The sequence below is a fragment of the Cervus canadensis genome, chromosome 3, assembly GCF_019320065.1.
Source record: "Cervus canadensis isolate Bull #8, Minnesota chromosome 3, ASM1932006v1, whole genome shotgun sequence".
In the NCBI taxonomy this organism is placed as follows: Eukaryota; Metazoa; Chordata; class Mammalia; order Artiodactyla; family Cervidae; genus Cervus; species Cervus canadensis.
The window spans coordinates 25,596,378-25,624,051 of record NC_057388.1 but is presented as its reverse complement, the minus strand read 5'-3'; the positions used below and the strand labels follow the sequence as shown (position 1 = coordinate 25,624,051).

General features: G+C 37.4%; 1 protein-coding gene across 1 annotated transcript in view; it reads right to left on the bottom strand.

Moving 5' to 3' along the window:
- Positions 1-27,674, bottom strand: part of HDAC9 (histone deacetylase 9) — a 980,387-nt gene that overhangs the window by 114,146 nt on the left and 838,567 nt on the right. Inside the window, exon 23 of the mRNA XM_043462784.1 lies at positions 8,553-8,671. Within this exon, the coding sequence (XP_043318719.1) occupies positions 8,553-8,671 (119 nt within the window). The remainder of the gene's footprint in view (positions 1-8,552; positions 8,672-27,674) is intronic.

The window sequence follows — 27,674 nt, the reverse complement described above, 5'->3', positions numbered from 1 at the left end:
GATCCCTAGGGACCAGGAGTATCAGCATCATCAGACCCTCTCGGAAATGCAAACTGCAGGCCCTGCCCCAGACCTAATGAACCTGAAATTCTAGGAGTGGGGCCTAGCACACCTAAGTCCCCTGGTATGCTGGTGCCTGCTATCTCATAAACCATGGTACTAGATGGTAATGATTCTCCAGCCCATGAGAGTGGTATTTTTATAACCACTATTCAATTAGAAAAAAAACACTGCCAACCCAACAATGAAGTGTCAACAAACGTAAGAGGCCTTCCAACTGACGTATGTTAAAGTATGAAAAGGTATCAATGAAATATAGTATGCATTTTATTGTACAGTTGCAGCTGACATCTGTCTTCAGGATGTATGTATTTTATTTTCAAAGGCAAGGTTGATCTGGCCCCAGTTACAGTACAGTTATAGTAATTTTGTTCTTCAAAGTTAAGCAGTAGTCATCCTAGCCTAAGGATTGTTTCATGACATCAGTAACTAAGCACTGCAGATGGAAAATATTCTTCTACAATTTGGTATCTGAGTTGTCATGTGGTGTAAGGAAACAGGCAATTGAGTGAGAAAATGAAGGCAGGGAAGCAGTAAAACATGGAGCCTTCACTGAAAAATCTTTTGCTTGTCATTTAGAAATGAAATCATTCCCAAATCTAAGTTTTGTAATGTTTTAATGCTGACATTTCCCCTTCTTAATTAGTGATGTTGCTTCTTTATGCGGATTGTTAGATATATACAAGGAAACTCTGTTGCGGAAGACATTTCTGAATATAAATGAACTGTAAATCTGCTCCCTTCTGTCTTTGCAGGGGGCAATGTACTTGCTTAAGAACACAACAAAGAGACGTACTGGTATGCAGAAATTCTGAGCTGAAGACAAAAATAAGTTCCTGACTAGTTCCTGCATGGAAAGTTCCTTGAAAAAATAGTACACATGGTCTGCAAAATGGTAAGCTCTCACATGTTAGAAGACCTCTGCTTACTTTTTTGACTTGGACAATTTTATTTAAATAAGAAATGTTTTGCTGGGTGAAGTTCCTTTTATTTTTTCAGTACTTTCACAATTCAGAATAAGGTTCTACACTAATTAAAAACTCTACTTATTTATCTGGGATATTTTAAATAACCCATTGAGCCAAGTGGAAAATATGTTGAGTTGGAAGTTAAAATACATGAGATCAAGCTGTGGTTTTGTTACTCCTCAGCTCTGTGACTTTGAACAAATCATTTAATTTTTCTGTCACTTTTTTTTTTAATTTGGAAGTTTACATGGCTGTTAAATCCTCTTTAGTGATTTCAGGCCAGAAAAAAGTGCTTCATATATATTATCTCACTTAATCATAAAAATGAAAAGAGAAAGTGCAGGCAAGTACTGAGAATAGTGCCTAGCACAGAGTAAACACCTAATGATTTCCAGTAGATACATTATTCTATCATCAATAAAAACAACACTGCCAGGCTGAAATTACTGTTTCCTTTCCAGTTAAGGAAGCAATCTTCAAGAAGTTGAAATGACATTCCTGTGGTCTTTCTAATGGCCCAGGCCAGAATTATGACTTGCCTACTGGATGATCAGCCTGTGCTTTCAGCCTCAGAGGCATGGTGCCCTCCACAGTCACCCACAGCATAGCTGGTGAGATGGGAGTTTGAGGAGAAAAATCATCTTTTTGATATAAATTTAATTCCCAAAGCACTGCTTTGAAAACACCTTAAAATAATATTGTTTTATCTATCACATGATTTCTAGCCCTTTTTTCCTTACAGTTTGGATTATACTTGATGAATTTTAGTACCAAACGATAGCCTCTTTATGGTGTGTATGTACAGAGAATAGAACAGTACAGAAAAGACGAAAGGTGAGTTGTGTGGGTGAATGTGCTTGTGTGAGAAGGCAGAATGTGGACTGAGGTTTGAGGAACAGTCATGGAAAGCAGAAGGCATCCTTTTCATCTTCAGCTCCATGTTTTTAAGTGTATCACAATGAAAAAGAAACAGGAGTGTACACTAACTAAAAAAGTCTGGTAAGAGGGCATCTAGGCAGCAAGAGACTTGTGGAAAGATGTTCACTTCAACACTGTTCACAACAGTGAAACTCTGGAAACATAAAGGTCTACTGTAGGAGGAGAGAGAATGTATACTACGGGATAAGTCCACAATGGCCCAGTATGGAAAAATTAAAAGGATAGGTGAATATTCATGAACAAGTCTCAAAGATATTAAAAGTGGAAGAAAGCTATGTCCTTAAACTATACATACAGAATGCGTTAATACTTACCTCTTGCTATATACAGTACATTAAAAACCACACTCACTAAAATAATACTGTACAGTGTGTGTGTTTGCATGTGTGTATATACTGGGAAGTACACAAATTAGGACAGTGGTTAAGAAGGGAATGGGAATAAGTCTTAGAGACAGTGACTTAGTGATTAAAGTGGAATCTGCACTCATCTGCCATTTTTATTTCTTTTATAAACAAAAGACTTGCAGAAAATATAATAAAAATATATAGTTGCTGCCAATTCTAAATAGTGGAAATAATAAAGTCTATTATATACTTCTCTGTATTATTCATCTTTTAAATCACTGTAAATAAAAAAAAAAGAAAAAGAATGATTGCATGATTTTAACCAAAACTTCTGATTTCTCAGAGTACTCTAGTTTATTGCAAAATGATGATACAGCAATGTATGAATACTTGATGTGAAGTTTATTAATTGTCCACAGTGTTGGTGTAACTTCCAGTTACAAGATATGAAGATTAGCTTGCACTGCAAGACATAGCTGAGGTTTGTTTTACAGATAAAAAATCTTTGGAAAAACTCAACATTCATTTTTTTATTGTTTGCTTCAAAGTTCAGTAATATATAACAAAATAATTATGTCAGGTATAATGTGAGAAGCAAATCAGCAAATAGAAAGAGACAAACTATTCTCTTTGCTTCAGAGAGAGAGAAGGAAAATGTATTTGAAGTGAATCCTATTAACCCCTTCTCAGAATGTTTTAAAATGTACACAGTAAGTACACAGATAACAAAATAAAGTACTATAGAAAAGAGCTCCAAAATACGGAGGATAGCCATGGTACAATACATCTACTTCCATATTACTGAATCAGAGAACTAACTGAGCAACAGGTCTAATATATATACCGTAATGATGAGAGTAATGGATCTTTAGATAGATCTACACAACAGTAAAGTGATATGAAAATAGCTATCATTTCTATTGGTGACAAGGGTACCCATTTTAATGATATAGCTATGGTTTGTGCCTACATTTACAGTGGGAGAAAATACATTCCTAAATTCATATAGCCATTGATAATAAGGGGCAAGATTAGTAAAAATCATGTAATTTTCTTTCCATCCAAGTTCATGAGCACCATGAATTCTATCCTAGAAATTCCTATTTCTAGGAAGCTTGCAGACTCAAATTTAAGAAATAATATCCTCTGAGACAGAAACATGCCCATCATTCATTCATCTACCTCCACTTCCAAACTATTGTTTAAATCTGCTGCAGTTGGAAAATTAATCAAGTACACTAACTAATTTGTTCTTGTTCTGTCGCTAAGTCGTGTACGACTCCTTGTGACCCCATGACTGCAGCACGCCAGGCTTCCTTATCCCTCACTATCTCCCAGAGTTTGCTCAAACTCATGTCCATTGACTCAGTGATGCTATCTAATCATCTTATCCTAGATCCCGATGCTGGAAAAGACTGAAGGCAAAGGAAGAGTTCGGCAAAGGATGAGATGCTGGTTATATATGCAAAGAATGAAACAGAATTTCACTAAGGATAAGAAAGCAGGTTAAGAAAGCATTTATAAGTGGGACTTCTGTGTTTATTTTTGATTTTCAGAAGTTCTTCTGTTTATTGTCTGATTTTTAACTGTTTTTCAGATAGTTTACATGCTAAAAAGGCTCCACTGGATAGTTTATTCCACATCAGCATACTAATAATGTCATAATCCAAGCACATCTCAATATACCAAGACAAACTGCACAATTTCTAGGAAGTCAGGACCTGAGGAATCTTCATCACAAAATAATGATGTCTCATTAAAAAAAGAAACACTGTAATTCATTCCAATTGCTTCCAACTTATTCCCATGTGACAATGCATATGGACATGGAAATGTGTGATGGAGGCACTTCTCTTCCTAACTTGACTTTTCATTGAAGGGACATATGCTTTTTATTCATCTAGAATCCTGCATAGCTTTCGAGGACCTCCAACCATTCTGACCATTTTGTTCAAATAAGAGTATAAAATTCTTCCTATATTTATGTTATGTATTTTGTGTTCAAATACATCATCTAAAATCTCAGACTTTTGTTGAGTGTTTATAGTTGTTGAAATGATATGAGCAATAAAATTCAAAACCATTATCTCATAAGCTTTAATCATTTATTCCTTACATTATAGGCATAATTATTACTTATCTCCCTACTTATCTTCCACTTTTTTTGCTGATTAAGATACTAACTTGCTTACAAAATTAGTGAGGAACCAAGCTGAGATTTAAACACAGGTCCTCTGACCCCTCAACAAACTCTCCTGCACTCTCCCACAGTTTTTCACACCTATTTCAGGTTTATTATTTAAAGGATTCATTCTCCCACTGTCCTATTTTTCTGAGAAGAGATGAAGTGAGTTTTCTTACCATTTAGATTCTAGTAGGTATTAATATTCAAGTGATCCTGCCCAAGGTGCAATATTAAGAAAACCATTATTTCTCCATTTAATATTACATCATTTTTGATAATAATTCTATTAAAGGAAATATTGAATAAGTGACCATTGTTAGTACTAATTCATTTAGACAGGCATCTGCCCCACAACAGTGTACCACCATGAAAGACCCTCATACAAGAAAAAATTAAAAAAGGAGTAAGAGGATACTAGAAAGAATGAAACAGTCTATCAAGGAGAAGATGGTAATTCAAAATTTTAAGATATGTTACTATTACCTATTCTTTAGTTGTCCGAAAAAACACATGTGTATTTTCCAAGGGAATGGTTTCTATCTCAAGCACTATAAAACTATTTATGTTTATAAAATAAACTTTAAAAAAAAATCACATATGGCTATCAACTCGCAATGCTTTTTGCATTATTCCAAAGGGAAAGTTCTTACTACATGATAAAAGCAAATTGTTCCTATGAGTTGACTACCTGAAGCCCTGGAAAACAGATAATACCCAGACGCATTGAAAAGAAAGAAAAATCTGTTTTGTTGTAAAGTGAATCTGAACTAAAGAACCATTTTTTTTTTTTTTAATGGTGACAACACTGTTAAGCTGGGTTTCTCAGGTGCCATTGAGTGGTAAATAACTTAGGAGACATAAAGAGATGTGGGTTTGATCCCTGAGTTGGGAAGACTCACTTGGAGAAGAGTAAGGCAACCCACTCCAGTATTCTCGCCTAGAGAATCCCCTGGACAGAGGAGCCTGGCGGGCTACAGTCCATGCGGTTGCAGTCAGACAGGACTGAAGCCACTTAGCACACACACACGCACTGTTAAGGAGCCAGGGGGGGCTGCAATACGGTGAACCAATTATTTCATTCAATTTAACACGGCATTCAGTTGGCACACTAACCTTCTTAAACTAAACTGAGGACAAAAAGATCCAAATGAGAGTATTTAAAGAGATAAACTGATAACTGTAAGGTAAAATTTGATGTAACCTTTAGGGCAGGATACAAAAATTATTCCGTTCAGCTTGGACCTTAATCCTGGTGGTTAACTGAAAGAATAGCACAGATTTCAAATAACTAATTCAGATAATTCATTTAAGACTTTAGCACAAATAAATCTGAATATCTGTATTGTAGTCTCACAACAAAGAACACTTAATATGTAAAGAGACGAGAGGAGAAAACAGGAAGGAAGAATAACAGTACTAGCCAAGAATCAACTTTAATTACATTTTTAGAACAAACGAAAGAACTTGTTAGTTTGACTTATCTTTTCATATAAGAGTTAACAAACAAAAGTTTAGAGGATTTATTCAATGTGCTAAGACAATAAAATTTAGCATCTCTGACAAGCCAGTATCCTCCAAACTACACCCGTAAGATCCTTAAACATTCTACTATGGGCAAGGGTGAGTTTTGCAGGAATGGGAAAACATCAGGAAGGAAACTTGTTTCTTTAAATTCTACTTTTTTATTTTAGGTTTTAATCCATTTCTAGCCTCATTTTGGGGCTCTCCTCAAACAGAGAATGAGTTACAGTATAGGAGAGTGAAGACCAATATTAATTGTTATATAAACCAAGGCAACATAAATGCATCTGCTGGGTGGTTAGAAAGAAAAAATGACTACATGTGAACTACTTGGGGAATAACTATACAGTGGTCCAGTAATTCTAGCCTGTACACAGTCAGTATGGCAGCTTCTCTAGAAAATACAGCTGGCAAACTCAGGCCTGCATGAGCTGATCTATTCAGACAGTTGCTTAAGTTGTTCTGCTATTTTTCATTTAGGTAGCATGGGACTGTCATTATCAGTTGCTGATTGATTGTGAAGTTAAGGGTTTGGGCACCAAAATGCCCTCTGTAGTGTGCACCCAAGTTCTCTATTCTCTATGCATTTTATGAAACATTTTTCTTTTTCGACAATGTCCGGTAAAAGCTTATATAATTTCATCTAACTACAAATTCAGGGTAAGTACTTGTGTTTTAACCCCAATTATTTCAGATGGTAAAATAAGTTTGTTTTCTCATCTACGAAATATGTAAGCTGTTCTAGAAAGCCTCTTTGGGTTCTGAGATTTCCTTCCCTTACTGTGTATCTTTTCCTTGTTAAACTGTGAAAACTCAACAAAGGGTGAATTATTAAAACATTTAAAATTAGTGTCTGTCTGTATTTCTTAGGAAACAAGTCACCTAGTAATGAAGTAATGGTCTGTTGAATAGAAAAGATAAAGAAGAGAAGAAATAGATAACGAGGGGTGGGAGTGAAGGGACTGGAGAAATTACAGATAAACTTCTGGGATGGAGAACAACAAAGAGCTTCCCCGCCAAGTGACAAAGAAACATGATATGATGAAGGTCCTGGTGCACTGCACTAAAGCTAACAACAGGTAGAAACTTCCAAGATGACATATGAGAAATGAGTTTGGATGTGACTTGGCAAAAAATGAACAAATAAACAAGCAAACAAAAAGATTAGTTCCTTCCAGCTAGTTCGAACCTGTTACAACTTTTCCTGTTGGCAGGGAGAAAGACCCAAGAACAGACATTCCTCCTTCTGAGGGAGACTCTTGGATTTAAGGGCAAAGGATACCTTTTCTAGATTTCTGTCTTTGCTCCATGTGTTTTCCATTGTTAGGGTTTATCTCAATCTAGGGTACAAGCATTTTCCCCCTTTATTTAGACTAAACTATTCACCAGTCTTGACCCAAATGAGGTTTATCTGCAGTGAAAAGACTAACCTCCTTGTGAGTGGAACTTCACAAAGAAAAAGGATAATAAAGATATCTGATGTGACCAAACACCTCCCTTGTTCAGTGTTACCACAATTGTGAATTATGCTTCATTTGTATTTGCAGAGTTGCCTCTTCTATTTTCAATAGACAACAAAGCACCAAGAATACTGAGTAAATAACAGATGTTAAAAATAGCTACTACCTAACAATGTTACTGGAAGAATTAAAATGCAGAAAACTCCATCACATGAGACGCCAACTTAAAACAAAGGCTGGCATAATACTGGTTCTTTGGTTCTTTACAAACTAATAAAACACGTTTGTTCCAAACTCATCTCTCTCACTTAAAATTACTTGGGTTGTTTTTGATTTCTTTTCAACTCCCACTAAAATACACAATAGTGAGTACTATTCTTGGTGTAATTTTACTTATTTTACATTATTCCTTCATCTTTTTTTTTTAACATAGTGCCAGCATATATTTGCATGTGTGGACTATACATATGCCCTGTTTTCATACTTGGAAAGAGCACAGAAATCCTTCTAAAAGACTCTTTCTAGCCAGATTTCACTAGGTCATGTTATTCAAATGCAATATGACACAAAATTCATTTGTTCATGTGGTGTCTAGTTGCTAGGGGACACATCCAAAAAGTTAATCTTTGCAATACAAGAGAAGACCAGTAGAGACCCTGAGTGCTACCCATAGGCTAGTACAGAGCCTCACTTTTGTATTCAAACCTACGAGAGGAAACACTGGGAAATAGCTATTTCTACCCAAAGTGCAATGAAATAAACAAAGTGACTTCCAATCTACTTGCAAAAGCCCAGTATCTTTTCTAGACCTCTCAAGTCATTTAACATATTTTAAACAGAAACCCTATCACTTCTGCCTTTAAATAGCAAAACACGATTCCTGAAAAACTAAAGGTTCTGAAATGTCCCTTCAAGTCCACCAAAGGGAATGATTTAACTGTTTTCTTAAAGGCCAATTTCTACAGAGGGGTGAATCTGACAGAGCAGTAAACATCATCTAAAATCATTTGAATGTCTCACCTAAGTTAACTCTTCACATGTTGGAAAAAAAAAAAACCTGCATATTACTTACATTTTGCTGTCACTTTGTACCCTCCCAGAGGAGGAGCATGGCCTTCTAATGCATCAAATCCAGCAGAAACCAGGACCATGTCTGGATCAAACTCTGTGGCCACAGGCTTCACTACAGTTCTGCACAGTAAAAAGGCAACCGGTTACACATGGGAATGGCAAATACCTTCAAAAATTGTGCAGTGAAAATGATTTGGCACAATCTCAAGAACTTCCTAAGAATAAAGAAAAGGGGGAAAAAAAAAACACTATTTGAGTGGATCAAAAACTTATCATTTCCTTAATACTGAATCAATCACTGTTATTTTAGCGTCCCAATTCAGTCTTTTTTCTTTCATCTTTTTCTCCGAATTAAAAAAAAAAAAATGCTTGCAGGTACATTCGAAAGCCCGTCATATTACATGAACATCTGTGGCTGTTTTATCCCACTGCCTTTAAAAAAACTGCTTCTTCCAAGGGAGTGACTAATGTTTTACAGAGGAAAGGCAAAGCTTTAGTGAAAACCTGGCTTGCTCCAGTTAGTAAGAACTTGGTGTAAATTTGAACTATAAATTTCTTTGGGGAAAAAGTTGCTTTTCCAACTTTTTTTAAGAAACATTTTAAAATATTTGTCGTGGTAGGGGGTGACTCTCGCAAAGGAAAAACACAAAATTCCTTTAATAGGATCCAGACTACAACGTTAAGCGAGCACAAGGTCAGAGACACAAGGAATGCGGCCGCCTCGTCTCTGACTGCCACCCCCGCTGGCCACACTTGGACACCTGAGCACTCACCTCCTCACCTCCCAGCCTCCCTCACCCCTTCCTCCTCAAGCTGGATTTCAGAGCCAGTGACTAGTGGACGCTACTGGGCTTTACAAAACCCAACAGGTTTTTAATGCAGGCTTCACAATGAGTGTGCCGTCATTTAAATCCAAATTTTCAAAGACTATTTAATGAAATGAAATGGGACTAGTTCACCCTACACTGAATTTAAAAAGCAGTAAGTTCTCTTTTGTATGTTTGGGAGAAATAACTAAACCAAATATTAAAATAGCTATCCTTGAATAGTGGCACAATTACATTCTTTTCATCTTTTTTAAATGTGCAGATTTCCGGATCTTTTTTTCACAATAACTACATATTAGTTTTATACTTCAATCTTTTTGCATGCAGACAAGAAGCTGTTCAAGTTACAAAAAAACACTTATTTGAAACATACCTATATAGAGATAAAAAGGAATTAAATGTCTTTCATAACTCTACAATTGTCATAAAAGTATAAAAGTTCAAGTCTTCAATATCATAAATGTACAAGTGACTTCCACAGTAGTCTTGCTGACGTTTGGAAAGCCTCATATCTGAACTGCCCATCCGTGGAACTAAATGAATATCTAACCTTGTTTATCATGCACAAGTTTGTTATTTTATTCTTCAATAAAATTAAGAATCTCTAATATATCTACATTATTAGGAGAAATATTCAGTTCTTTTCCTTCCTAATAATACTAATAATCTTCATAAAAGTGTCACATGTTAGGAATTAACTACTTTTCATATGCATGAAATAACAATGTGATACATGATGTTGGAATATTAGATGTTGCAATAAACTGTCTCAAAGAATCAAGAGTGTTTTCTCAAGGTACTCCATCTATTTAGTTTGATTAATCCTATGTACTACCTTAGACAAGAAACACTCAGTTTAGTTCAGTTGCTCAGTTGTGACCTACTCTTTGCAACACCACGGACTGTAGCACGCCAGGCCTCCCTGTCCATCACCAACTCCTGGAGCCTACTCTAACTCATGTCCATCACATTGGTGATGCCATCCAACCATCTCATCCTCTGTTCTCCCCTTCCCCTCCCACCTTCAATCTTTCCCAGCATCAGGGTCTTTTCCAATGAGTGAGTCCTTCGCATCAGGTGGCCAAACTATTGGAGTTTCAGCTTCAGCATCAGTCCTTCCAATGAACATTCAGGACTGACTTCCTTTAGGATGGACTGGCTTGATCTCCTTGCAGTCCAAGGGACTCTCAAGAGTCTTCTCCAACACCACAGTTCAAAAGCATCAATTTTTCGGTACTCAGCTTTATCATCCAACTCTCACATCCATACACGACTACTGGAAAAACCATAGTTTGACTAGATGAACTTGTGTTGGCAAAGTAACATCTCTGCTTTTAATATGCTGTCTAGGTTGGTGATAACTTTCCTTCCAAGGAGTAAGCATCTTTCAATTTCATGGCTGCAGTCACCATTTGCAATGATTTTGGAGCCCCCGAAAATAAAGTCTCTCACTGTTTCCACCGCTTCCCCATTTATTTGCCATGAAGTGATGGGACCAGATGCCATGACCTTAGTTTTCTGAATGTTAAGCTTTAAGCCAACTTTTTCACCCTCCTCTTTCACTTTCATCAAGAAGCTCTTTAATTCTTTTTCACTTTCTGCCATAAAGGTGGTGTCATCTGCCTCTCTGAGGTTATTGATATTTCTCCCAGTAATCTTGATGCCAGCTTGTGCTACATCCAGCCCAGCATTTCTCATGATGTACTCTGCATTTAAGTTAAATAAGCAGGGTGACAATATACAGCCTCGACGTATTCCTTTCCCTATTTGAAACCAGTCTGTTGTTCCATATACAGCTGTAACTGTTGCTTCCTGACCGGCATACAGATTTCTCAAGAGGCAGGTCAGGTGGTCTGGTATTGCCATCTCTTGAAGAATTTAACAAACACTACTCTTAGGAAAATATGGAGGTAAATGATTAAGCAATGTTGTCCATTCAATCATATGCATTACAATAACCATGCACTAGAGTTTTCCATCTCCTTTCCTTCTCTTTGGAATGTTGCTTCCACTTCTCTTCTATCTCCCCAATCAATCTGTACTTGTAAGATTGACTGGAGGATAAATATCCTTCAAGGCACAGCTCACTTACTACCTTCTTCATAAAGGCTTCTCTCAATATCTGGATATAAAATATATATGTACATATTTTTGAAAGAAAATGATAGGATAGGAGACAAGGGCTACCAAAATAATATGGGAAACTTAAGAGTTGATCTATGGAGGGGGAAACTCAAAGATAAGTGCAAATCTATAAAAAGGGGGCCACAAAAAGCAAGATGACTTTTCTCTGTCTTCCGTGGGAAACAAACTGGCCGAAGAGAAAATACCCAGAGAGCCTGACATCTGTGAGTCACTCAAACCAACAGACAGATTTTCGCCCCCTGTCTTCCCTCAGTAAACTCACCAGTCAAAAGCCCCTCTCAGTCACACAGAGTTCTCACCTATCTTTTTGGTGCCCCTTTCTCAGATGTGGTGGACTGTGTGAAGAAAGTTTCTAGCATGAAAGACAACAAAAAAGTAACATGCCAACAAATGAACAAAAGAAAGGGAACTCAGAAAATGAGACAATGCAGGGAAGAGAGTATAATTATAGAAATTTGGATTGCTCTCAAAGACATAAGATGGTACATAATGAAAAGAAGGTGCTATTAAAAAAAACAGCAAACAAAATGTGTAGTAGACTGTTTAGAAGATAAATTTGACAAATTCTCTCAGACAGTACAGCACAAAAGAGATGTGAAAAAATGGCAAGAAACTTGAAGGACCCATTTAGGAAATCAACACATGAAGGAAAAATCTACAGAAAAAATTAAAAAATGTATAACCTCTTATACACCCAAGATGTAAAACTGAGAACAGATAATAATTTCAGACATTCAAAATATCAAAACAAAAAGAAAATATCCCCCACAAATACTATCAAAGGTAGTGAATGTCCCCATCAAAATGAAGGTATAAATTAAAAAAGAGAATGAGATACAAACCGTTCCATTGAACATTTTTATAAATGTTCATTTTTGCCCAAAAAAAAAAAAAAAATTATTCTAACCTTAGAAGAAAAGAGTAAAAATTTGGCCTGCAAATTCACACAAGCTTTCAAAATGTTCTATTTCACAGGATTAATCTGGTATATTTGAATTCACTCCAAAAATATGAAAAAACAGAAAATTTGGAAAAAAACAGGTTCAAAATGAGGAAAGAAGTACATCAAGACTGTATATTGTTACCCTGCTTATTTAACTTACATACTTATTTAACATCATGCGAAATGCTGGGCTGGATGAATCACAGGTTGGAATCAAGATTGCTGGGAAAAATATCAATAAACTCAGATATGCAGATGATACCACCCTTATGGCAGAAAGCAAAGAGGAATTCAAGAGCCTCTTAATAAAGGTCAAAGAGGAGAGTGAAAAAGCTGAAGATCATGGCATCCAGTCCCATTACTTCATGGCAAATAGACAGGGAAACAATGGAAACAGTGTGAGACTTTATCTCCTTGGGCTCCAAAATCACTGTAGACTATAACTGCAGCCATGAAATTAAAAGACACTTGCTCCTTGGAAGAGAAGCAAGGACAAGCCTAGACAGCATGTTAAAAAGCAGAGACATTACTTTGCCTACAAAGGTCCATATAGTCAAAGCTATAGTTTTCCCAGTAGTCATGTATGGATGTGAGAGCTGGACAATAAAAAAGGCTGAGTACTGAAAAACTGATGCCTTCAAACTGTGGTGCTGGAGAAGACTCTTGAGAGTCCCTTGGACAGCAAGGAGATCAAACCAGTCCATCCTAAAGGAAATCAGTCCTGAATGTTCATTGGAAGGACTGATGCTGAAGCAGAAGCTTCAATACTTGGACCACATGATGCAAAGAGCCAACTCATTAGAAAAGACCCTTATGCTGGGAAAGATTGAAGGCAGGAGGGGAAGGTGACAACAGAGGATGAGATGGCTGGATGGCCTCACTAACTTAATAGACAAGAGTTTTAGCAAACTCTGGGAGACAGTGAAGGACAGGGAAGCCTGGCATGCTACAGTCCCTGAGGTTACAAAGAGCTAGACACAACTGAGCGACTGAACAACAACATCACTTTAAACGCCTTCCATTTAAAAATATGTATGTTTAGAGTTGTGTTTGATGATGCATGAGACAAGTGCTCGGGCCTGGTGCATTGGGAAGACCCAGAGGGATCAGGTCGAGAGGGAGGTGGGAGGGGGGAATGGGATGGGGAACACATGTAAATCCATGGCTGATTCAGGTCAATGTATGACAAAAACCACTAAAATACTGTAAAGTAATTAGCCTCCAACTAATAAAAATAAATGGAAAAAATAAATAAATAAATACAGAGAGAAAAAAAGAAAAAGAAATTTAAATAAATAAATAAATAAATAAAATACAAAAAATATATATATATATGTTTAGAGTTGTGTTTGAATGGTAGTTGTCTGTTGAATAAGTTAGTGATGCATGATTGTAAGAGTTGTGTGACACCATGCTCACTGAGTGTCTACTATGTTGCAAATACCGTTTGGCTTAAAGATGTGATAAATTTTGAACTGAATCTTATTTATTTTCCTATTATTAGTATTAAACTCTTTCATGCTCAGTTCTCTTTTAAGCTGATGAAACTAAGGCACCACAGATCTCTTTTAAACAGATTTTTCTTAAATAAATCTTAAAACAAACACTCAAAACCATTCATTTAAAATTTTATCTGAATAACTGGGTTTTCTGGTAAAAAACAGATAACAATGCATATGTGTTATTCCCTCATCTTATCCCAGTATCCCACTGAAGGAGAATTATAAAAATATACAAATGAACTCATAGTTTTAAATATAAATCAGGTAGCTAGATACAGAAAAACCTTTAGATATGTGCATATACATGGGTTATTATGTATTTCCTAAAAGCAATGACAGTGAAGTGGCAAAAAGCACAGTTAGTATCAGTCTTCAAAAAAAAAGGATCAAGGATCCTTGGAGAAGTGGCTAATTTCAGGACTATAGCAGGGAAAATACAAGATATTTCTGAACATCTTCTGGTGACAGTAAATAAATAAATAAATAAAATGTTCAAAAAGAGATGGGCATGTTAGTAGGGCATAAAAGCCAAGGTCACGGAGCTCCCAATGGCCAAAGGTGAGACAATCTGATGAACAAAACAAATAATATATTATTGGATTATAATCCATAGAGTCAAGTAAGTATCCAAGAATTCTCACAGAGATTAAAAAAATAATAGAAGAAACAAAGAAAAGAAAAAAAAAAAATACCTCTGCCTTACAGAAAACTGTCAACTAATAAGTACAGAAGAACTGAGGTAAACAGAAAATAACTATTTGATTAAGCTATTACTACAATCAAGTAATCAAGATTAGTATCTCTAGTAATAAGACATATTACATCACTATTCTCTGAGACAGGAGGACCAATTCTGTAGTGTTCTTGCTAAAAACATACAACCTCAAATCTAATAATTAGAAAATATCAGACAAACCCAAATTGAGGGACATTTGACAAAGTAGAATGACCAGTACACTTTAAAAGTCATGGCCAGGAAAGACTAAGAACGCGCTACAAATTGGAGGAGACCAAGGAGACATGACAGCTAAGTGCAATGTGAGGCTTTGGACTAGACCCGGAACAGAAGAGGGGAAAGTACAAAGTCCCTACTGGGGAAAGTGCAGTCCCATATAACGTTTGCAGCTTAGCTAAGAGTACTACACAGATATTCATTTCTTAATTTTGAAAACTGTACTGCGGTTTTTATAAGTTTCTAAGATTATGGAAAGTTGGGTGTAGGGCATTCAGGAGCTCTGTGGTATTCTTGTAACTTTCCATAAGTCCAACAGTACTTTAAAATAAAATGCTACCAAGTATCAGAATCACCCCCCCAGAAAAAAAAATAATCTTTGTGTAACAAAAACTGAGAATAGGAGAGTTGGCAACAAATAGATAATTTAAACAAATCTCCAGAAAAGGAGAACTGACCAAGTGCATATGAAAAGAATGAAACAAAAAGAAGGTTACCATAGAAGAGATGAGAGATACTCAATGGAACCCCACTGAAGAAGCAGAGATGGTGAAAGAAAAAGAGGCAGGACTGAAAATAAGACAGTTTTAAAATGTTAACTGGTTAAGAGGACCAGGACTAAAGCTCAACACCTTAATTACCTTTCCTCTATGCCAATAACCAGTATTTAACTCCAGGCAAAACATTCACATGATTCTTTCTTAGTAAACGGATGTCTAGAGAAAGCCAAGCCTTTTTATGTGGATACTGTCCCCCAAAATACAGTCATTTAGGAAGATACAGGTGACTCAGTGGGTAAAGAATCGACCCACAGTGCAGGAGACACAGATTTGATCCCTGGGTCAGAAAGATTCCCTGGAAGAGGAAATAATAACCCACTCCAGTAGTCTTGCCTGAAGAATCCCATGGACAGAGGAGCCTGGCGGGTTACTGTCCATGGGCTCACAGAGTTTTGGGCACAACTGACTGAGCAAGCCCAGGAAGATACACAAACCACAAGCCATCTTCTAGGATGCGAACCCTAAGCGCGATCTGGCCATCTACACACTCTAGTCCATACTGGCTGACACAGAACACCCAACCCACCCATTTACACAACCACAGGAAAAACTGACACCAGTTACTACTTTCATAAACGCCAACGGCAAAGTAGGAGTTTCCCAACATAAGGAAACTCAACAGTATGAAGAAAAAAAAGTTTAAAATAAATGTAAATATTAACAACCCTGGGCAAAACAGAGATAGTTCAGGAACAGAAGTAATAATCTCAAGGAGATCCAAGGAAGCATTTTATCTTTAAAACACAGATATGCTGTTATGAAAAAGAACAACTGAAGAAGAAAGAAAGAACTTAAAGATAAAAACTACAGTTGTATAAATTAGTAAGGGATCTGAAGAAGTAAAATTAAATAGTCCCCTAGAAAAGGAAGCAAACAGATAAAATATATAATAATAAGTGCAAAAACAGACATGAATGATCAATATAGAAGCCTTGTATTTGAATAACAGGATCCGTGAGAATGCTGAGGAGGAATTTTTCAACTAATAGTAGAAGATAATTTTAGGAGCTGAAAAATGACTAAAGTCTACAGATTTGATAAGTCCAACCAGTGCCAAGCTCTATCTATAACAACAAATACACACTTATACACATTCTCAGGAAACTTCAAATCCCCAGAGTTCCTTAAAAAAAAAGTCACCCTCAAAAGAGATGAAGAATGAGACTGACATCAAAATCCTAACCGGCAACACTGACTGTCCTAATATTCTGAGGGAAAATTTTTTTTAAACTTTAATTCTACTTCCAGCCATTATGTACTGGGATTCAAGTACGATACTTTAAAAAAAAAATTATTTTTGGCAAGGCTGGACCTTCACTGCTGCATGGTCTTTCCTCTAGTTGCAGCAAGTGGGGGCTACTCTCTAGGAGCAGTATGCAGGCTTCTCATTGCAGTGGCTTTTCCTGTCGCAGAGCATGGACCCTAGGATGAGCAGGCTTCAGTAATTCTGGCATGTAGGCTCAGTACTTGCAGCTCCCAGCTCCCGGGCTCAAGAGCATGGGCTCAGTAGTTGTGGCGCATGGGCCTTAATTGCTCTATAGTATGTGGCATCTTCCTGAACCAGGGATCAAACTCGTGTCTCCTGCCTTGGTAGGTGACTTCTTTACCACTGAGCCACCAAGGAAGCCTTCAAGTATGTTATTAATACTTAAAATTACTTTAAGACATGTAAGATCTCAAAAGCATAATTCCAAAGCCTCTTTCTGAATAACGTACTTGAGAATGTAGTTCTACAAAGCAAGGAAGTAAATCAAAGAAACACGGGCATAGGACCAAAGTAGTGTATGTAACACCGGAGAATGATGAAGAGGGCCTGCTGATGATTTGAACACAAATTTCTCTGCTGGATAACAAATGACTGAAGCAATAATAATGGTATCTATGCGTTTTCATCTTCTCCTGACCACTGGAGGCTCTGTTATGCTCTCCTTAAGAAGCAGTCCTCCTCCTCCATTCCTGTATGTCCTCTCCCCAAGCAAGACTCCTGCTAGAGAGAGTACATTAAGCTTATAAACAGACAACAGACTTGTGGACACAGTGGGGGAAGGGATAGGGGGACAAATTGAGAGAGTAGCACGGAAACATATATATTGCCATACGTAAAATAGATAGCCAGTGGGAATTTGCTGTTATGATGCAGGGAACGAGCTCAAACCTGGTGCTTTGGGACAACCTAGAGGGGTGGGATGGGGTGGGAAGTTGGAGAGTGATTCAAGAGGGAGGAGACATGTACACCCATTTCTGATTCATGTTGATGTATGGCAGAAACCAACACAATGTTGTAAAGCAATCATCTTCCAATGAAAAGTGAAAAAAATAAATAAATGGAAACAAAAATACCACCATGAGTATTACTACTACTACTTCTTCTACTACTAATACTAAAGGGAGACATAGATCAGGTGATTAGACACTAAACACAGTATGGAGAAAAGAATCCCACTCTGGATTTCTTTCTATGAAATACTGATATTGTTAGTCGCTCGGTCGTGCCCAACTCTTTGAGACCCCATGGACTGCAGCCCACCAGGCTCCTCTGTCCATGGGATTTTCCAGGCAAGGTTACTGGAGTGGTTTGCCACTTCCTTCTCCAGGGCATCTTCCAGACCCAGGGATCAAACCTGGGTCTCCTGTACTGCAGGCAGATTCTTCACCTACTGAGTTACCAGGGAAGTCCCTTTCTATAAATATGTGATTCCAATGCAAAACCTCTGCAGCTAGAATCAGATTACTGGTTTTATTTCAGCTCTAGTCCATGGCCAAAGAACTGCCTGCACTGATGCTGAGTCATGTCCTGGGCCTGAGCAGAACGCTACTAGTGATTTCCCATGACTCACTTCAGCCTGTGGCAAGTCAACGGCATGCTATGCTGTTCATTCCTTCCGCAAGCCCTGTGCAGGGGAGCATGCTCTGCTCTGGCTTTGTGGAAAAGAAAAGCTTGCTTCCTCAGCCTTCAACTCAAAATTTAAAGCATTTCAGAGCATTTTAAATTCTACAGGGATTTCCCTGGTGGTTCAGTGGCAAAGATTCCATGCTGCCAATGCAGGGGGCCCAGGTTCAATCCCTGGTCAAGGAACTAGATCCCACATTCCACAACTTAAGATTCCACACACCACCACAAAGATCAATGATCCTGCATGCAGCAATGAAGACCCAGCCCAGCCAAATCAATATTTCAAAAATTCAGCTACTCAATATTTTTATATTCATTCAGCAGTCATTTATTGAGCCCTCATTACATGAGAGGCACTAGGATTGTGCCCAGATTCAAAGATATGAATAAGCTGAAGTAGCTAGGAAATGTGTCTTTTAGTACAGTCTGGTAGGAATTCAGGCACAAAGAATGTACCAAGAGACAGAAGTGTATGGGTAGACAATCAGGAGGAAGGTGGTATGAAGGACGTCCACCTGAAGAATGGACATGAAAAGTGAATTGGGACATCAGTGTAAGAGACTGCTAGGAAGTAAAATTAGGGAGGTCAGTTTAGGCAGATGGATTAGCAAGTACAAAAGCATGGATATCTAAAAGGACATGGAGCCTTGTGAAAATCGTCCGGAATGACTGGAGCATATTGCATACATAGCAGAGGGGGTCTGTGAAGACCTGCAGATCCCAGGCCCTACCTGTCTGCAACAGAACCCGGAGAGCCTGATGCTGAGGAAACCAGGGGCTGACGGTGTCAAGTGTTTCAAGAACTGGAGGAGACCACAGTATAAAAGCATCACAAAGGTCACCCCATTCACTTCCCTCACTCAGCACACCTTACCCAACCACCTGCGATGTGCCATGCACTGCTGGAAGGCCAGAGTAGACAGAGTCTCTGCTCTCTTGCCTTCATGGAGTTTGCACCCCAATGGAGGAGAAGGACAATGTGCCACAGACAAGCAAGTGTGTAGTAAGGACTGAGGGGGAGATAACAGACAAAGTCATAGGAGGTGGTGCCCATTTAGACATGGGTGTTCAGAGAAGGCAGCTCGGAGGTGGCGACACCGAACAGAGAACTGCACCGTGAGGAGTGAAGAGGAAATGCAGCCCTGAGGGAACAGTGAGTGCACAGGGCCTGAAGTGGGAGCATCTCCAGTGTCTTCAGGTCAGCCCGTGAGGTCACTGTGGCTAGCGCACAGTGCATACTAAGGAAAGATGGTTGGAAGTGGGGCCAGAAAGATGGCATTAAGTTAGCGTGGGGCCTTCGAGGACATCATGACTTTGGATTTCATTCTGAACAAGAAGGTAAATGGAAAAGTTTTGAGCAGGGCAGCAGTATGATATGATTTATATAATTTCTGACCTCATCAATGAAGCAAAGTACTTAAAAATGTGCTTTAGAATGAGGAGGTCCTTTTGACATTTGAGGCAGCAGATTCTGATTCCCTGTATAATTTATAATGACAATATAAATTTCATTATTCAATGCACATTAAATAAATTATTAAAACAATGTAAATATGAGTTACAGGTGAAAATCTAAGCCTACCTTTTTATTTCTAGTTTAATTGTACGTTACTGCTTAAAAGCATCAGATTATAAAATTAAACATTTTCAAATGGTACAGGGACTTATTTTTAGGTTTTTCTTACACAATTAAAATGCACATTAGAGCATGAACGCTTTCTCATCCATCTGTACGTGTTTGTGCACAGAGTGCAGGAGAAGAATGCTCCCAACAAAACGCCTCATGAAGAGTTCATGTGTGGAGACGCGGTGAAGGCAGCACATCAAAGAACAGCTGCTAACCAGACTCCGGGCAGCGGTTGTGGTGGCTGGGCTTCAGGATGGCCCCCAGCACCTCGCTAACCCCTGGACCAGTGCCCTTCTGGGAAAGCACCAAAGGGAGGGATTACCATGGGTATTTGTGAAAAGGGTCGGTGGCTGGGAGCTCTCCACCTGGAGTTCTCCACCAACACCAACCAGAGCAAGGCTGCTCTTCTTTCTGAACCACCTTCACCCTCCATTTCTTCACAAAGCAACACACACACACACACACACACACACACACACACACACACACTCTGTTCCTTTCTCTTTTTCACCATCCTCCTTTTTATTTACTGATGTGATTTTCCATCTCTGGCCTCCCCCTTTCTCTCTCTCAGACCCATGTCCAGTCCACCAGGGCATCCTGTTGTCCAGATTTTCAAACTATTTAGAAACTTAGCACATCTAAACACGCCCACTGTCACTGGCCTGGCCTGTGTCTACATTCTCACCCTGGATTCCAGCTGCAGCCCCCTGAGAAGTACCCCTATTATCTCTCTTTACCACCCTCTCCAACACATTCTCTCAAAACGGCAGCCAGGTTGATATACTTAATGAGGTCTATATTTCTCAGGGTGAAAATAAAAGGCTTTTATGACCCATGCCTCCACATAGCGAGGCTGTCCAGCATCGCTCTGAGCCCATCTCTTACCACTCTCTGTCAGAACCCCCTTCACCAACATGCCAGATGCACTCCAGCCATCGGGGTTTGACTACAGCTCTTCCTCCTGCCCGGAGTGCTCCTTCCTTAGATGACTAACTCCCCACCCTCACACCAATATTTGCTTAGATATTATTTTCTCATAAAGACATTTCCCTAACACCCATTCTCACACCTACTCCCCAACTCTCTCACCCATAACTCTTTTATTCTGCTGCTTTTTCCCCCCAAATCACTTATCTTTCAAGTGAAAGTGAAAGTCACTCAGTCGTGTCCGATTCTTTGTGACCCCATGGCCTATGCAGTCCATGGAATTCTCTAGACCAGAATACTGAAGTGGGTAGCCATTCCCTTCTCCAGGGGATCTTCCCAATCCAGTGATCAAACACAGGTCTCTCTCATTACAGGACGATTCTTTACCAGCTGAGCCACCAGGGAAGCCCCAAAAGTGAAAGTCACTCAATCATGTCTGACTCTTTGCTACCCCATGGACTCTTTGCTAGTCCATGGAATTCTCCAGGCCAGCATACTGGAGTGGGTAGCTGTTCTCCTATCCAGGGGATCTTCCCAACCCAGAGAGCAAACCCAGGTCTCCCACATTGCAGGAGGATTCTTTTATCAGCTGAGCCACCAGGAAAGCCCAAGAATACTGGAGTGGGTAGCCTATCCCTTCTCTAAGGGATTGTCCCTACCCAGGAATAGAACCAGGGCCTTTTGCATTGTAGGCAGACGCACACTTGGTAGACACTCAATAAATAGGTGTTGAATGGAATGTCGAATAATAGTTCTGACAATTTTTCATGCTTTCAGCTCATGTTTTCTTGGTCTTTCATTCTTTCTCAAGCTTCTCTACATTTCACAAATAAATACTGAAATGAAGTAAATGAGGTCTCTCCTTCAAAGAAGGATATCAAACTCTGCAATGTTTTCCACTGCCTGCCGTCTAATTGAATTATTTGGCTTCAATTTACAATCGTAGCAGAGTAGAAAGATTCCAACTTAAGACATCCAGTTGCTATTCTTGGCACTGTTCTTAATTGTGTGACCTCAGTAAATTATCTTTCCTCAACTGTAAACTGGCAGTGGTAGGGGGAAGGGTGGGCAGGGAGAGGAGATTCACTTAAATGGTCTCTAAAGTCATAGTCAGTTCTCGCATGATTTGTTATGTCTCAGACCTAATACATCAAAGGGATACTTTCCCCTCCATCTTATTTTTGTTCTCTTGCAATTTTTTTGGTAAGAAAAACCACTGTCCAGGTTGGGAGAGGAGGAGTGATGTATTTGCTTGAAGGTGGCCCAAAGGTATAAAAGTTCCAGTTATAAAATGACTAAGTTCTGAGGATATAATGTATAGCATGGTGACTGTTCTTGTACTGAATATTTGAAAGTTGGTAAGAGTAGATCTCGGGCTTCCCTGGTGGCTCAGATAGTAAAGAATCTGCCTGTGGGAGACCCAGGTTCGATCCCTGGGTCGGGAAGATCCCCTGGAGAAGGGAATGGCTACCCACTCCAGTATTCTTGCCTGGAGAATTCCATGGACAGAGTCATCTGGCAAGCTACAGCCTATGAGGTTGCAAAGAGTCTGACATAACTGAAGTGACTAACTTTCACTTTCAAGAGTAGATCTCAAAGATTCTCATCACAAGAGTTTGAAAAAACTGTAACTACGTGAGATGATGGATATGAATTAATCTTATTGTGGTTATCATTTTGCAATATATATGTACGTACTAAAACATTATGTTATACACCTTAAACATATACAATGCTGCATGTCAATTATACCAATAAAACTGGGGAAAAAAAAGAAAAGTAAAATGATTTTCTGAAGTTCAACATCCTTTTTGATCAAAATCTTTGTAAAGTATGAACTGATTTGCCCTTATCTTTTCAGGTCAATTCTGAGTTGTGTTTTTCCTTTGATGACTCTGGACACTGTAGTTGAGAGAAAACTAATTCACAGCAAGTATAAAGTATCTGCGCTAAACTCCTACATTGAATTCTTTTGATTTTTCAAAAGTAGTACTTCTAAGAAAATTAGAGGTCTAAATATGACATCTAATGAGTTTATATTATTTTGCTACATTAAGATATTAAGCACAGTATACTGTTTTTAAAAGACTAAATCCTTGATGAGAATAAAGAAACTATGCAAAAATAGTACATTTTTAAAGTTTTCATAATAGCTCTAAATCTTGTTACATTACTTCATTTAAATGTGTGTGTATCATAATACCACACAATATATTCTAACTAGGAAAATACATGTATATATAATCTTACTAAATATATGAGTGTATATACCTATGGGGCTTATATATCTAATTATATATATGTGTGTGTATATATATATATATATATATATATATATTCCTAGTCCATAAAGTTAATTCTTTTAATTACAGTTTTAAATGTGACATTTAGTAAGTTTACATCACTTTAGTACATTAAAATGTCAATGCTAATTTTAGAATTCTGTTTTAAAAAAAGAATATTTTAAGCGACTAAGGGACTTTCCTTGCTTAAGATGTGTCATATAACCAGTAATAGTTCTGACTAATTCAGAGATATTACTCAATGTTTCTCTGAGCTGAAAGTTCAGAGAAAAATCCTCAACAGTAGCTCTTCCTGGTTTGGGACACTGTCACTGACTGTCATATTATAGGATTATACTTGGTGTTGTTTGAACATAGAGCAATGCTAGCTTCCTAGGCAAAATCCTAAATTCAAGTATGGCAAGCTGGGAAAAATTATAAGATTGCTTGCTAGTCTCAAAACGGAAAAAGTGACTCATTAATTACCATATAAAACTACAGTGATAATCGAATCAAGAGATTTGCTTTTGTTGAAATCTATATTGAAATTCGGTTTAGAAAAATTAACAAATCAGAATTAGAATAATTATATATGCTATAATTTTGGTGTTTTTAGAAGTAATTTAAGAGTTAATATTTAAATTTTATTAAAATGAACCTTCTTTTGCTTTGAAATACAGAAAGAAATGTATATATGTTTTTATATGTCCCTTTCCAGTCATTATTTTATGAAAGGATATAAATAACATGTATTTTAATATGTCAAAATGTGGCTACAATTTTGCAACAGCGGTCTTCAAGAAATATTTTATTATGATTCCAAATGTGGGTCCAGTAAGCTGCAGATGGTCTTATGTCTTTCGTTTAATGTGTGTGTGCATGCTAAGTCACTTCAGTCATGTCTGACTCTTTGTGACCCCATGAACTGTAGCCTACCAGGCTTCTCTGTCCATTGGATTCTCCAGGTAAGAATAATGGAGTGGGTTGTCATTCCCTCCTCCAGGTGATCTTCCCACCCAGGGATTGAACCTGAGTCCCTTATGCCTCTTGCATTGGCAGATGGGTTCTTTACCACTAGCACCACCTGGGAAGCCCCATTAGTTTCTTAAGTGTTGCTAAACCAGTTCTTCCTAAAAACTATGGCTGGAAAGGAACAGTTGCTCTGCTACTATCCAGTTAACAAAGTACCCAGTTGCAGGTATCCAAAGGACTAGGATCTTTACCAGATAATGCACCAGAATTACCGATTCCTTCCAGGAATCTCTTCAAAACTGCCTGTGTCTATGCAAGCAGGTGGCTACTTCTCTTTGGTAGGTGGACACCTACCAAGATACTAGCTCCACAGCAGACCTTACACTCTGACTCTCTCACGCCTGTCTACCCCTTCTCTCTCCTTTCCTTCCTTTCTCCATCCTCCTTTCTTTCTTCTCTTCCTTTTCTCTCCTTTATTTTTCCAAAATTTTCTTTTTCTCTAAAGGCCAATTTATTCTTAAAAGTCATGATAATAATTTAAGAAGAATCTAGAGAAAATTTGATACAAACTTGAACACAAATTTTTCACCTGTGTGCCTTAGGTGAAGATCAATTAGATAACTGAAGAAGAAAGTCCACTGAGAGATAATACAGTCCACATACACAGGCAAGACAGCAAGGCAGAACAAGCCTCTGCAACATGCATCTTTCCAAACCTTTGTTTATTTTCGTCTCCATGGCAACCTGGTGGTTGTAAAATATGGTCATAATAAGTGGAAAATAGAACACAAATGACAGTAAGATGTTCTTATAACTCAAACAGCAGAGAATTGTTTAGAGAATTCGGAAATGATGATTTTTTTAAAATGGGCTCATAGCAGGAAAAATGTCTACCTAAGTCAATAGTAAATTTCCCCTCCAGAGAAGGGAGGGGAATGACACGCCTGTGACACATGCACTTTGGAAACTTAATTATGTGCCCATTTCTTGTTATTACTTTCTTTATCCAAAAAAAATCCCTAAAGAGATTTTACTACCATCAAATCAGTCATAGGGATTTCTCTGCTTTCAGTGGGGTGCAATGAGGAGCTTAGTATACATATTGCGTTTCCCATCATGCTATGAGCACAGAATATTCTTTCTGTAAAGTTTTAAATGGGCCTCTCTTTGGTCTTTGCACAAGTGATTGCATTCCATAAAATATTATTACATAAAGTCAAAGCACCCTGGCTAGAAATTGAATTCAGTATTCTAATAAAATCCAATTGAGAATACACACACACACACACTTTAAAGAGAATTTTAGCCTTTATATTTCTTCTCAGAGAAGAGAAGATAGAGCTTTGTAGGCATAAAAAGAAGGAAAAAGAAAGGTCAAACTTTACTGTAAGTAAATGTTCTGTGGTTTATAGAATTCACAAAACAAATTACAGCATGACATCCTTTTCAAGGAACTGTTTGTGTCTTCGGAAAAAGTGTGTATTATTTTTGGTGAAGTCTATCTTTTGATGTGGCCTTTCTGAGGGAAGCAGCATCATCAAGATTTTTTCTTTTAATTGCGTAACAATACGAGATGAACAAGACAAAAGGCAAGCTCATTTAGTTATTTACTTCCCTGAGGCATAGCCAGAAAGAGGCTGAGAAGGAAGGAAGAACTTGGGCACCAAATGCAGCTCTGAAGTGCAAGTCATTATCTCCTCAATTAGGAGACCAGTTCAAGGAGTTCTAATTTAATCCATATCTAATATGACAACAGTGTAGGATTACTCCCAAAGATAAAGAAATAGTTAAGATGAAACATAAAATAAACAAAATTGATCTCATTTGAAAAATTAAAAGCAACCATTTATAAGAATATATGTATTCAACTAAATATTCATGAATATTCAAACAAATGTTTAAAATTACTATTCAGAATTGACATGTAAGAAATCAATATGAATAGCCATTAAATATTTTTTTAAAAATCTACCTTATTAGTAATCAGAGAAATGTAAATTAACAAAAATATGCCATTTCCTGCTTATCCTAAAGTATGTTTTTAAAACACTAATATTTTATATCGGTAAAGGTGAATTGAAATTGGGACTCACATATGTTACTGGTAGGGTTATAAATGTTTAAGGCTCTTTTGGGAAATCAATTAGGCAGTTTGTATTAAAAAATCTTTAAAAAATTATCATATCTGCTAACTGATAGTTTAGCTTCTACAACCTTTTCTTTAAAGAAAGAATCACATTTAAATGAGGACAAATTTAAGTCTGACCCAGATTTAAAATGCTGAGAATTTGCTAAATGTCCATCATTAGGGAAGTGATTAAATAATATTATGCAGCTCTTAGAAATTTTGTTGTTATTTGGCCTAAATAATAGAAGGGTTTATATTCATAATTTGAGTTTAACTGTGTTTTAAGAATAATGAATGACATGGGGAAAATGCTGGTATTGCTGATGTTAAAATGCAACAGTCAAAATACATGTGAAAGATAATGAAAATATGCAAAATTATTAGATGTTGCCTATATACTGGAATTCTAAGAAATATTTTCTATTTTACTCTTTATAGTTTTCTGTATTTTTCGAGTTTTCCATAATGAACAAGTATTAATTTTGTAATCAGTATAATAGCTTGGTCACTATCATCAGTAATTAAAAATTAAAATCACTTTATACAAGATTTATTAATAAGCAGAGATTTTTTATTCTATTTTATTTTTCATTAGTTGAGGATGAAAAAAATACTACCTACCAAAATCTGGGAGATTAAACATGATATATGATTGCATTTATATAAGAGAAAATGCTATTTTAAAAGTCCTATACATTTCTGTAAAAATGTTACTTTTTTTTTTTTCTTTCTGAGTGTCACTGGTGGCTCAGATGGTAAAGAATACCCTGCAATGCAAGAGAACCAGGTCTGATCCCTGGGTCAGGAAGATCTTCTGGAGAAGGAAATGGCAACCCGCTCCAGTATTCTTGAGTGGAGAATTCCATGGACAGAGGAGCCTGGTGGGCCACAGTTCATGGGGTAGCAAAGAGTCAGACATGACTGAGTGACTAACGCTTCTCACTTCCATGTATTTTTCTACTATTACATTTATTTAGCTAAGACATCAGATTACCATTACCAAGATGGCTTCCAGAAAACAAAGAAATTTCTCCAATGGGCATTTGCAACCAGAATCAAAGTCAAATTTCTAGAAATCTTATAAGGATTACAATTCAACTTCCTCAAAAGGAACATAATTTAAATTAAGATTTAATATTTACTCAAAAATATTATGTTGTTAATTGTCATAGTCATTCTAAAATCATTACAGTATCTTTTGTGAAAAGGATTATGAGTGATAATTCTTTGGTATCTCCATTTTCCAACTTTTTTCTAACATAATTATAATTTATTTTGTTACCAATCCAAATTATGAATATAAGCCCTTCTATTATTTAGGTAAAGATCCTGGAAATACAGGGAGCTTGAAACAATACATGG